Below are 14,191 nucleotides of genomic sequence, written 5' to 3'. Positions count from 1 at the left end.
CGAGCTGAAATTTTTACAGCGTACTCAGGACGTAAAAAGTGAGGTGAAGTTCGTAAATGAGCATCATAGGTCAATTGGGTCTTGGGTCCGTAGGACCCATCTTGTAAACCGTTAGAGATAGAACAAAAGTTTAAATGTAAAAAATGTTCCTTATCAAAAATTAAACAACTTTTGTTTGAAACATATTTTCGTAAACATCACTGTTTACCTGTGAGGGCGCCAATTAGGCGGAAATTTTATAATATGTACATTACTTGATTATCAGTTATGTATGTGTCACATTTTTGTATGTGTTATGTGATAAAGAAATCAAAACTGCCTATACATGGTATTTCAACAATTAACTCAGTCAATTTTTTGTTTTCACTTGTTTATCTCTAATATACTTTATTCACTGGTAGGTATACTCAGACGTATTTTAGTAGTGATATTTAAAATATTTTTTTAATTAATTATAATTGATCTTTGACAGTCATGCATAAAGGTTGTCTCAAAATTATTCATAATTATTATATTGGATCATAAAATAGGCTATGTAGGGAATAGAATGTCGGGTAAAATTTTGTGAGATTTTATGCATAAATTTAACTGCTTTATGCAGGGAAACTGTTTGTTGGCTAAACTAGTGCCTTTTGAAGATATCAAATTTTCAGCAATCCTACTCCCTTCTTAAGATCATAATATAATGTTTTTGTATGGTGCTCTGCTGCTCACGAATTTCATTAATGTTGTCTTTTCACATTTCATGAAATTTTTATAATAGTTGGATAAATCTACCGGATTTTCATAATAAATTCGATTAATTTTTACAAATGGCTTATTTTTATTTAATAGGTTTGAAAAATACAGAAAAGTAGTTTTCTGGTTCCAAAACGATCCGCGTGACCTTCTGCTCGCGGTTTTTATCTCTACATTGTTTTCTTTGGTGTATTTTTTTGAATATCACTGCTTCTATTGATCGGATGGAGACGATGAAAAAAAAAAGGAAAAACCGCTTTTCTATATTTAAAAAATTAGCAAAAATTTTTCGAATTCAGTATCAAAATCCGGTATATTAATCCAACTATATATCAATATATAATTGAATTAAATTTTTTAAACTAATATCCCTAGCAAAGGTGTCGGATTTGGTAGAATTTTGTTGGCTAGAATTATTTGAGTTTTTTTTTTTTTTTGTTGGTGTAACATTTGTGTAATAATTTTTTTTTTATGTATTTATTTATAAAATTGGAAGCCATGTAGGTTTGTATTTTTGTTAGTCAGAATGACGTTTTTCAATAAGTTTCTGGTATTTTGAAAAGAGAGTATGTTAAGAATTTTCGAAAGGCAAGGAAAATTTGGTAGCCTGAGCATAAAGTAGAAAACAATTTTCTGGCCACCAATCAATGTGACAAATTCGTAATCATATCAAAAATATTCCATTGTGACACCCTGTAAACATTAAAATTTTTTGCAATTTTTTCAAACACTTTAAATGATCACATTAAAATAGTTAACATTTGTGAGTAAGTGACCTTTATTGTTATCACAAATAAATATAAAATTATATTACATTCAAATTCAATATTTTTTTATCTTATTTGTTATTTTTGGAGTTCTAATCATACATTGTGTACACTTACATTAAATAATAAAAATAATAGAAATTAATCATTTTGTTAATTGTTCTTCCTGAAATAAATAATGGCAACAATCGATGACGAATTAATAATTTATGGTGGTGATTTAAATATACCGCAATGTAAAAGAAACTTTTCGCAATATGTATTGGATAAAATGACTCAAAATTCAGATAAAATTGCACAGGTTAGTTTTACTCTGTACTTTTATAGCTTTTTGTTTCGTAGAAAAAAACAATATTTGCAGGTGTGTCATCTTTGTTATCCTTAAACCATTTGAACAAGTATATCTAAGATATATATATCTTAATCTTAATCTTAACTAATATTACAAAGCTGAAGAGTTTGTTTGTTTGTTTTTTTATTTGACTTGTCACAGGAGCAACTAGTTTGAATTGAAAAACTATGTTTGCGTTGAATAGCCCATTTATCGAGGAAGGCTGCGGGCGATATAATATCACGTGCTTGCAGTTACCCGACCGTTTCACTGGACGATTTTGAAAATTAAGTACTGAATGGATTATAATGAAAATTTACAATAATGTAGCTTATACGTCCGAATAAAACCTAGGCTATAATTTATAAACATAGCCGTTACCCACCCGTTTTATGTATACCTAATAGCCCGTATGTATATCTCGGCACTGCCTTGAAAATTTTCTCTAATCTTATGCTAGAGTTAGTATAAATTATTCTTGGCAGTAATTAATCAAACTCATATTTTTCTGTTAAAGTTTGCGCACTAGACAACCGTCTGCCAATATGTATTAAACAGTCTTGCCTTTTATTCAAATGAATGGCAGACTGCAAAAGTGGGGGTCAACGATCGAATAATTTACAATTTACCTGATATCAAATAAAAGGACATGATGTGTAAATTAAAAACGCGTAAGCTACATGGAAGTTAGTTCAGTCGTTTAAAAGTTGTTTAAACTCTTTTATCGGGGGTTTATCAAATTTTATAAAGTTTACTAGATACTTCTCATCTTTTTCTAGGCAACCATAATGGCCTAAAGCGAAGCGTCGCAGGAGACAGATAAGGATTTTGTCCAAAAATTAGGGTTTAGCACCAAAATAATAAAATCGATGAAATTTTGAACAAAAGGAGTATAAATGACGGAATACGAAGTGAAGGATTATATTATATAACACAATAATCTAATAATCTTCTGTATTTAAAATTGAAGTTGCCCAGCAAAGCGGGTTGTTCACAGCTAGTATAATAAATATTTTCTTTCTTTGTCTAATATAATAAATATAAAAAATAAATTTAAATCTAGTAACAGTTGGAACGCTTTGGTTCGGAATTCACAAGAGCATACTGCCGCTAGCCGCTAGTCTTTTTTTGGGTCTATTTTTCCGGTCTATTTTTTCCAGGTGTACTTTAGCGAATTGCCGAAGGAAATGGAGCTATAGCTTTTGTACTGGCGATGGAATTAGAAGAAACTTTTTCAAATGTTCATCGATCTATTTTGTTCGGTCTATTATATCCGGATCTATTTTTTTCACTCTATTATTTTCTAAATCCCATTTTTATCCAACTATCGACAAATAATCTAGAAAACCCATAAACCGTTAAAACACTATTTTATTATTTTTTGATTGTTAACTTAATGGCAGAACGAAATAAAATATTAAAAACACGTATAAATTTCTTGGGATGTTAGTTCAGTTTTTAAATTACCCATCAATTTCAAATAATGCTTATTTCTGTAATAACATACATAGAACTAAATGTTGTATCATATTTGATTTTAGATTGATCCTGTGAATAAGAAAACTCAGACGTATGCTGTCTTGAGGTTAAATTCAATACGATGTGCTTTAAAATTGAAACAAAATGGTGTAAGACGCGGTGATATAATAATGATTTGTGGACGCAATCATTTGAATTTAGCTGTACCATTATTGGCGTCCATGTACATTGGTGCACCAGTCAATCCACTGCATCCTGATTATTCACGAAGTAAAATTAAAATTACAATATTCGAAACCAATTTAATTTAAAATAATTCTAAATATTTTTAGGAGAAATTTTGCGAATGCTAAAATTAACCGAACCCAAAGTGATATTTTGTGATCACGAATGTACAAAACTCATGAAGGAACTCGTCACTGAAATTAAATTAAAAAGTAAAATTGTTACATTTGAAACAGATTTTAAATCGTATTTAGAACCACTTAATTCAGCTGAAGAGGATAACTTTGTAACAGAAACTGTAGATGTTTTTAATGATATATTGTATATTGTATGCACCAGCGGTACAACAGGACTGATAAAAGGCGTAACTATTACTCATAATGCATTTTATATCGCATCGAACACATGCATGTAATAAACGAAACTTCAAATGAATTTGAAAAAATAATTAATTTATAAAATATAAATAAAGTTTTTCAGTTTTTCTTATTGTAATGGCAATATTTATTTCATTACAGATTGGTTATGGAAAATGATAGTCCAATCTTGTACTATTCTCCATTATCGTGGATTTCGGCCATGTTACTAATAAACGCTGCAGCATTGAATGGTGTTTCTCGAATGATTTGTGAATACAATCCCACACGAAACTTGGAAATAATTTTGGAATATAAAGTAAGATTTTTTTTTCGTTAATAATTTTAAGTCTGATCTATTCATCGAGGCTCAACGTCAACAATTTAGAGCTATTGACTTACAATACATCCTTAATATGTAAAGTTTTATTAAAGTTGTACTAGGCACCCGTACTTTTTCCTTGATTATTTCAGCTTCTGATTTACGTTGAGAGGTTGAGTGAACCTCATCCATGCACTATACCAACTCATTACAACTATTCAAAGTACTTTTCCAAAGTACTAAGAAGTACTTTTCTCACTCAGTATGCGTGGGAAAAATAGTTCATTACCGCACTAGGGTGATAATGAATTCATTAATAAATTTGGAACCAATTACAAAATTTTATTGCAATAATCAATATAAAGAAACTTAGTGATAGATATTGGTACTTCTGCAACATACATTTATGCATTACAGGTTGCATATAAGAAAAATTGGTTATGTACATTTAAAAACAGAGAAGTAATACAATATTTGCCTCCCTTCTCTGCATTATATTTTTATACCATGTATATATGAAATATACATAGTATATTAAGTTTGTAACGATTAAAAATAATGATGCTAAGAAAAAAATTTTGTCATAGGTGTTCACTAAATCACCTAATTTGTCCATTTCCGGTTGCCCGTCCGTCCGTCCATTTGTGGACACGATAACTCAAAAACGAAAAATGATATCGAGCTGAAAGTTTTACAGCGTACTCAGGGCTTAAAAACTGAGGTCAAGTTCGTAAATGAGCATCATAGGTCAATTGGGTCTTGGGTCTGTAGGACCCATCTTGTAAACCGTTAGAGATAGAACAAAAGTTTAAATGTAAAAATGTTCCTTATCAAAAATTAAACAACTTTTGTTTGAAACTTTTTTTCGTAAACATCACTGTTTACCCGTGAGGGCGCCAATTAGGCGGAAATTTTATACAATGTACTATACTTGATTATCAGTTATGTATGTGTCACATGTTTGTATGTGTAATGTGATAAAGAAATCAACACTGACTATGCATGGTATTTCAACAATTAACTCAGTCAATTGTTTGTTTTCACTTGTTTAAATTACATATCAAGAAAGGTAAACGCATGCTTATAGTGTACCTTACAGGTTCTGCTACGGAACTATTACGGAATACTGATCTTGCATCTTTCCTTTTGATTGAATTAATTCGAATTTTCATTATTCAATTTATTAATGAAATAACTTTTTATTGAATGATAACTTTAGAATAATTTTCTATTAACGTCGAGTTTTTCAAATAATTCGCTTTAAACAGACATTTTAAGTTTTGACGATTATTTCGAAACCATTGTACTGTTGATTTAACAGTAATTCATCAGTTCTAAATTCAAAATTTTTGTAGATCAAATGGTTGTTCATGACACCAATGAAAGCATTTGAAATGATTAATCATCCATTATTTAAACAAAATATATCGACAATATCGAAAAATCTAAGATACTTCTTTTTTGGTGGAAGCCCTTCATCGGAAAGACAAGTTCAAGAAATTCATCAAATATTCAAAAATGCATTCATTACCAACGGATATGGTTGTGCAGAAATGTCTGGGGGTCATTCATGGCTTATTAGAAATAAGCACGAAGATATTTGTAGCAGAAAAATAATGTCATCGGGTCAACCAATAAATGGAACCTACTGGAAAGTAAGAAAAAATCTGTCTGTAACGTTCTTTGTTTTAGCAATTTATCGTTTTCTAATTTAGATTGTAGATCCAGAAACTGGGAAAAATGTTGGCCGAAACAATGAAGGAGAGTTATGGATCAAAGGTCCAGCATTAACTAAAGGGTACTACAAAGATCCAGAAGCAACTGCACAAGCAATTGATAAAGATGGATGGTTTCATACAGGAGATCTTGTTATTGTGGATGATGAGGATTCTTTATTTGTTGTTGGCCGAATTAACGATCAATTAAAATATAAAACATGGCATGTGTGTATTTATCATGGTATAAAAGAAACTATTTTCTACGCGATGTCTGTTGTCAAAAACACCCTGTGAGACAAGAATGAGTAAAGCAAGGAATCTGGAAAGAGACAATGGCAAACATACCTACTAGTGCAACCAAATGAGTTTTAAATTTAAAATAGTTTTTAAGAAAACATACTTTGGAAAAAATCAGAGTGTTGGAAATGAGACTAGCTAAAAGTTTTTTGCAAAATAAAACCTGAAAATGATTTTGATAAAAAACAAAAAGGAAGAAGGAAAACGACAAAATAAGACTAGCTTAAGTTAAACCCGATGGAAACTTTACGAGAAAACACGGGTTAAAGACCGAAAATATCGGGTTTTTCGTCCTTTAATTTTTCGGTTTGTATGAATCGGTGGAAATCCGTCTGGTCTCAGATTCTTCCTTTAAAAAGCTATCTTTTTGTAAAAAAATTTTCGTCGCAAAATAATATAAGGTTGCCGCACAGTTTGCGAAAATGCAAAAATATTATAAGAATTTCCGAAAAGCCATGAGCGATCGATAACGAAGAATCCTACGTCAATTAAAAAAAAAACGATTATCTTCTTTCAGAGTTTCCCAAAAATCTCTGCATAGTAGTTATTAATCTTGTAGATGCACGATGGAACCGTGCAAACGCAAAGAAAAATAAATTAATATTTCATTTTTAATAAATTGAAACGAATTGAAAGAAAATATAATATTCAAATGTTTGGAATATATTGTTCTAATATCTTTTTACCTTCCATAATACATATGACGTATATTATAATCGTAAAATTTTGGATGGATGTATCCATTAAAAGGAAGAATTTGGGACCAGAAAGGATTTCCTGCGATTCATACAAACCGAGAAATTAAATGGCAGAAAACGCGACATTCCGGTTTTTCTCCCGTTCAGTTTTTCAATTATCCCGTTGAAAAACCGGACGGGAGAATTATTTTTAAATATAAAGTATTTTTTTACGTATTTACTGCACTATACATGTAATTATTAGTAATTGTTTTGGTCTATGCTCTATTTTAATTGGATATCAATCATTCTTTTGAGAAAATCGAAAATGAAAATTATTTTATGCCAATTATGTATGAAATATAAAATAAATGGTTAAACATTGTTCAATGGTGAACCTCAGCCCTTTTTATAGACTTATCATTCTAATTTTTGGTTTCAATATCAATTTCTTCTACTTTCAACCAAAATCATCTGTTATGAGATGATTGAACTACTTTCTATGTCGAGTTAATCTAAAAAAGAAGAGGAATGCAAATCATTTACAAACGACAAAGATATTCAATTTTCTCAGATTAAAGAACATTTTACTTCCAAATTTAAAACTGAATTATAGATAATACATTCCAATGTAAGAAGCTATTCTAGTTTAAAGAAATAATTAAATCATTGTTTTAGGTCTCATCAAGTGAACTAGAAGATATTTTAAAAGAGCATTCTGCTGTAGAAGCTGTTTGTGTTATGGGTAGACCTCATGAAACTGATGGTGATTTACCACTTGCGTTTATTGTCAAAAGAGATTCAGCAAAAGATGTTACTGAAAAAGAAATTATCGAATTTGTTAACAGTATGTATTTTTAATTTATATTCAGAATAATCTTCAAATTTTATTTTAATTTAAAATCAGTAATCAGGTGGGCTAGGTTTTATTAAGGGAATTTTTTTTCGTATAAAATTTCAGATCAAGTTTGTGAGTATCAAAAATTACGCGGTGGAGTAATTTTCTTGGATGACATGCCAGTTACACCATCTGGGAAAATAAGAAAATTGGTATTAAAGCAATTTATAAAGTAATAATAAAGTTTTTATCATTTACGTAAAATTTATAAATAAAATAAAATAAAAATGTTTATGTAGTTTCAGCTTTCTTTCAAAATCTATGGTAATGGCTTCTGAAACGTCTCGTACGTGGTGTTCATATGATAGACAGCAGAACGGCAATTAACTGTTAAAAAATAAAATATTCCGATAAATTTGAACCATACTTCCTGTCTCTAAGCAACACAAGTGGGACGACGCTTTGAACATGTAGCACTTTACATGAGTAACCAAACAATTGAGATTACTTGATCTAATTAGAATCTAGACAGCCTCACAGAGTCAATATTTTTGAGCTAATCTTGATATAAAAAAATATTTTGAACGGCTGAAGAATATATTGAAACAACAATATTGATGGAAAACCAACAATTGACTGAGTTATTTATTGATATACCATGTAAAGACAGTGTTGATTCCGTTTTCGTTTTTTTTTTTTGCGATTGTAAGTAAAGAGAGATAGCCACTCTTACACACAAAGTAATAAGAGTATCTTTCTTCACACTTCCTCAATGGATAAAGTACATGCCATGAACAAAACACATACACAATATTGATGTATCCCCTCTGGTTGTAAAAGGCTGTAGACGGTAATGCTGCCCCCACCAGGGTCTAACATTTTATAAGGCAGGCTTGGAGATCCTTGTGGATTATATTTGAAGAAAATCAAATAGAATAAAACACAAATATATCACTATAAATATTTCGTTGTTTATTTGATGACTGATTGGTATTGTTTCAAATTTGAGAAATGTTATATTTGGTTAACGTAGACGTATATGATTGTATGTTGATTCAAAGTTTGTATAATTGTGGTATGAATTCATTAATCATTAATCATTAATCATTAATCATTAATCATTAATCATTAATCATTAATCATTAATCATTAATCATTAATCATTAATCATTAATCATTAATCATTAATCATTTAGAGAGTTTTTAAATACAAAAACTTGTAGATAAAAATGTGACGTAAAACGAAAAATATTAAATATTAATTTTGCTAACTTGCTAAATAATCAAAAAAATATACTTGTAATTACAATTACTAAAATTAGGTGATATTTACATGTTTAATATTTAATAAAATATTATTACTTAATAATAAAATGATTGTTTTCGTGTGTAAGATCCACTATTTTCTACAATATATGTAACGTATAAATGACAACAAGACCCACACATGTATATAAATGACAATAATATCCAATCGACCTATGTTGCTCATTTACTAAATTAGACTCACTTTTTATGCCCTAAGCTTGCTATAAAAATTTCAGCTTGAAATCTCCTTTCGTTTTTTAATTACCGTGTTTACGGGTGAAGAGACGGGCGGCATATTATTCACAGTGTCTGGGTATCCAACGTTGCCATATTTTAAGTGAATAAAAGGGATTGTTTCACTAATGTTAACTTTATAAGACTTATGTAATATCCATGTAAAAGGTTCAACATGGAGATCCAACTTCTGATAATCGATAAAAAAGCACTTTTTAAATGTGTTAAAAAAGTATTGATGATCATTGGCGGTAAAAGATAGATGTTTCATTGACTATGATCATCAGTAAGAATCGAGAAAATAAGCCTGAAAATACTGAAAAATGTTGAAAACCAGTCATTCAGAAGTGATTTCAAAAATTATTTCTTCTACTTGTCTAAGATCCTTAGGGACAATTTTCATCTTATTAATTTGTAAATTAGAGGAATTTCAATCACCCCAACAAGAAACAGTCTATAAAATGAATAGAATTGACTCTAGGTTTTTTTGTTTTTGTCACTGATTACGACTCCAAGATTTCACTCAACAACACCACCCTTCAGTACGAAATATTCGGACGTATTTTTATTTAAAATTCCGCCTCAAAAAGTGAGTTTTATAGCCACAATTATCACGAATCCCGCCCTAAAATGTGTTATTGTTGAATAGCACACCCGTATTCATGACCATAACGATTAAAAAATCTCCTTAGAGAAATTCTTGCAGAAAAACTTTTATACGACAATTTATGCACAAAAATACTTTTTGGGCATAAATTGTAGGATGAATTTTAGGAGTTTTTTATGCTTAAAAATGGCCCGAATCCTGTACTCGAGTAGGAATTCGTGAATATAGATTCAGAATTCGTAGTCAATAAACCCACCTAGATGCAATTCCAGAGGCAAAATATTCAAATATTCATATTATTTTTTTAACTTTTCCTTTTTAAGGGAACGAATGCAGAGGTAAATGTTTCTAAAGGTTTAAGGAACACGTAAAAAATAATTTTTGAAATCGGTTCTGTTATGCAGGTTTCAAAATTTTATTATTTGACTATTAATGATCCTGAAAATCGAGAACTAATTCAATATTTAGACTTTTCAAGCTTAAAATAAAGAATCCAACTAGTATCGGAAATTCTTTCAAAAATACAAAGAAAAGAAAGTATTGGGAATTTCATTACTAGAAAAAATAAAGTATAAGTATTAAATGTTTACATATACTTGAATAAAAAAATACAATTTTCATTTTAGATAAAAGCTTCTTTTTGTATATAAAAAGTGTTAAATATGATATTGGCATTCACAACCTCTGACAACATACTCCTTCTTGTGAGACGATACGATACGAAACGATAGGAAAATGTAATAAACATGTTGTTTAATATACCAGTGGTATTAAATTTTCATACATTTTCTTATCCAAACAAATATATATCATATAAGGACTATATTACTATATTGTAAAAGACTCTTTTATATATGTTACTTTGAACTACCATATTATGGAAGACATAGACGTTCTAATAGTTTATATTTTATTAAAACAGAGGCAAACCACAGTAGGAGTCCATACGAAAATTCAGGTGAATTCCCGGTAAGCCGATGGCCTCTGAAATGAAAAACGGGAGCGGTGACCCTAAAATAGAAAAAAAGATTGTCTATATTAAAATTTATCTGTGTATTTATTGGATTACATTCTCTTTTAATTTTTTTTTGTGCCAGCTGTTTGCTGTATATTTTAAGCATACGCGCCCACCACCTTGAAACTTTAACACTGTACCATAACGTAGTGTAAACAAAAAATCCCTATACCTAAAGACTGCAGTTCTGCTGTCTATCATGTAGGAGAAAGGATCCAAATATCGGATACTTTTCGAAAATGGGATAAAAATAGGGTTAAACAATATCTTACTTACCAAATAACTAACCGGTGTATAACCAGATAATTGTACTCTTGAAACACTAGCTGTTTATATGTGAGTAAGCTCGTTCGCTATATTGGCCATAAGTGACCTTAAATAGACAAAATGGCCTCAAATACTATTTTTTTACGTAAAGTTAATTTTTTTAAATTAATAATTACAATTAATATGAATGCTACATATTATGGTCACCAATGGTCCCATCTACATGTGTAACAATTTAATATTGATTGTATTAATGCCCAAAATGCTAAAATAGCCACAATTTGTGAAAGCACTCGGCAGTTTCTATTTCAGAAATAACTATTGGTCAAACTTTCTGAAAGCATGAATTCTTGTCCTTGATGAGTTGACCCAAAGTATCAATCGATATATCTTACGCAGTATTCGCCTGAAGGTAATAGTCACTCGCAGAAGATTCTGTGTTTAAAGTTCTATCAAAAACTACCCTGAATGGGTAGGGTGAGTGGAAAAAAGATTCATATGTTCGTTTAATCTACATGTAAATGTTTTATTCTACCAATGAAATTGTCGTATGGGAATTAATATTTTATTTTTGTGCAACCCATTATGTTTTTCGTTAGATAAGAGAAAACAAATTATTGAAAGTAGACATTTCTCTTCGGTTTTTTTACGACTTTTCTTGAAATTATCTTAGTCAGATTTTATATGCAATATTATCCGTCACTGTTGCGTAAACCTTTGAAAACGATGGGGGAAATTAATCTGAAACCTTCTTATGCATAGATATTAAATGATCAATTCCGTATACAGTTTGTTCCGAAGCCCAAAGCCACCATTTAGCGTGATTGTTTTTTAAAGCCACATACAAAAAAAAGTAACTCTTTCTCGTATGACAAAAACGTGTACACCTCTAACTAACCATGAAAGGTACAATTCGAGGTGCTAAAGAGATGCTCCAATTTTTTTTATTTTTTGCCCCAACAATTTAAGATTGAAATAAATAATTGTCTGTAAATCCAACTTTTTAAAATAAATAATGTCATTAAAGGGTGACTGAGACATACTGTATATACTCTGTTCAAAAAAATCTTTGAACAGAATCAAGAATGTTGAACGTCAATGGGCTACATAATACTCTTTTACATACAACTTTAAACTACTTTATTACAGCTAAGTTTACAATAAAACGACATCACAAAGCATTTATAATATGATAATAATAATAATAATAATAATATAAAGACAAGAAACTTAAATAAAATAGAACACCAAAATTAATTTAATATTATCAAGGATAATAACAAAACAGGAAATTGTTTTAACTAGCTAAAGTGAGCAACCATTACACATTCCTTCTATAATTAATTTCCTATTCCTATGTTCAGAAAAAAAGAAAACTGAAAAGGAAACTGTAAATTAAAAAACAATTTCCATCCATATACTGCCATCTATCGAAAAAAGCAGTAACAATTTTATTTTTATCTTAGTTCACAACCCTTAGTTTTAGTATTGATATGAATAGATGGCATACTAACATAAAAAACAGAATTCATCATGCAAAAGAAAAATTGAATAAACATTCACTTTACATTTGTTTGCAATTTTCAGCTTTCTATTTCTTTGAAAATTATCCTAAATTTAAAATACAAGATTGGAACTTGACATACAAACAGACAAATTGGAAATTAAATAACATTTTGTAAAAAGGAGGAATCCTAACAGCAAAATTATATCGAGAAAATCAGGCTGAAAGGCTGAATGATACCAGTTTTTTTCAAAAATAGCCTAATTCGATCACTTTTGTAAACTTAACACCATATTTCATGATTTTCTAACTAAGAATTGTACACCTAATATAAGTTAACTGGGAAAAACATATTTATACTCTGTGAAAATATAAATCAAGGTATAAAATGGTACGAAAAATGTTTGGATAAAGGTGTTCATACACTTGTTTGCCCCTCCGTGAACACAATAACTCAAAAATAAAAAAAAAACATCAAGCTGAAATTTTTATAGCGTGCTAAGGACGTAAAAAGTGAGTTTGAGTTAGTAAACCAGCAACATAGGTCAATAGTCTTGAATCCGTAGGACCTATTTTGTAAATCGTAAGAAACACAGTAAATGTTTAATTATAACAAATTTTCCTTATAAAAAATTAAAACTTATCTTAAAAGCTTTTTAGTCGTAAACATCATTGTTTATTCGTGAGGATGCAAGACAAAGTTTGGTATACATTTTCTCCAAAACTACGAAAGATAGGGACTTGAAGGTAGCTTCAACTAGTGGTCTTGTGAAAATTATAGAAAATACTCTAAAAAATATTTTGAAAACCCAAACAAAAAGAATTAAAGTTCGTTTTAAAAAAGCTTAACCTTGCCCAGACCAACTTTCCACACTAAAAGATAATACGGAACCCTATAAATAGATTACGTTGTTGAAATGAATATTAAAGAGTTACAGTGATCAACAAATGTTATATTTCAATTCAAGGTGTTGAATTTACGGGGAAATTATTGAACATATTGTGGTTCAATGAAGTGGATTATGTTGATAAAATTATAAATTGAGTGAAAATTCATGTATGTGTATGAATAGATAAACTAGAGGAAAGAGGAACGCTTCTATTTAATCGAGTTTACTCTCTGGATACTTTGGATTGTTCTAAAAGGTCAAGGGCAATAATATAGATCATTTCTCACTCATGAAATAGTGGCACTATTTTTCATCAAATACAAATACGAAATAAAAACAGTATTTTTTTTTTACTATCAATCAATACATATTTTTATACAGTGTGTTCATTTCAAAAGTATACGCCCTTGATAATCGTGACCGGAGGTGATTATTTTTTTAAGGTCGCTTTTTAACAACTAGATTATTAGCGATCGCAGAGAGATGAGATTATTGTTTTGAGTGAAAACACGTCGATTTAGATATCAAAAAGGAAGTTCAAAAATAGTACCTAGAGAATTTTAGGTTTCATTCCTTCAACTCTAGCCACCCCAACTATGAAATTACAAATGGCATTCC

The 14,191-nt window shown here is 29.8% G+C and overlaps 1 protein-coding gene across 1 annotated transcript; it reads left to right on the top strand.

Annotated features, from left to right (window-relative positions):
• Nucleotides 1–1,650: 1,650 nt before the first annotated feature.
• Nucleotides 1,651–8,249, top strand: LOC123305626 (4-coumarate--CoA ligase-like). Its single transcript, XM_044887395.1, has 9 exons — nt 1,651–1,806; nt 3,378–3,585; nt 3,648–3,951; nt 4,059–4,215; nt 5,574–5,873; nt 5,934–6,161; nt 7,589–7,757; nt 7,872–7,980; nt 8,048–8,249. The coding sequence occupies exons 1-9, from the start codon at nt 1,684–1,686 to the stop codon at nt 8,133–8,135; spliced, it is 1,686 nt and encodes a 561-aa protein (XP_044743330.1). The 5' UTR covers nt 1,651–1,683; the 3' UTR covers nt 8,136–8,249.
• The last annotated feature ends 5,942 nt before the right edge of the window (nt 8,250–14,191 follow it).

The sequence above is a fragment of the Chrysoperla carnea genome, chromosome 1, assembly GCF_905475395.1.
Source record: "Chrysoperla carnea chromosome 1, inChrCarn1.1, whole genome shotgun sequence".
Classification (NCBI taxonomy): Eukaryota; Metazoa; Arthropoda; class Insecta; order Neuroptera; family Chrysopidae; genus Chrysoperla; species Chrysoperla carnea.
The sequence above is the reverse complement of the archived record's forward strand: the minus strand, read 5'-3'. Positions and strand labels throughout refer to the sequence as shown.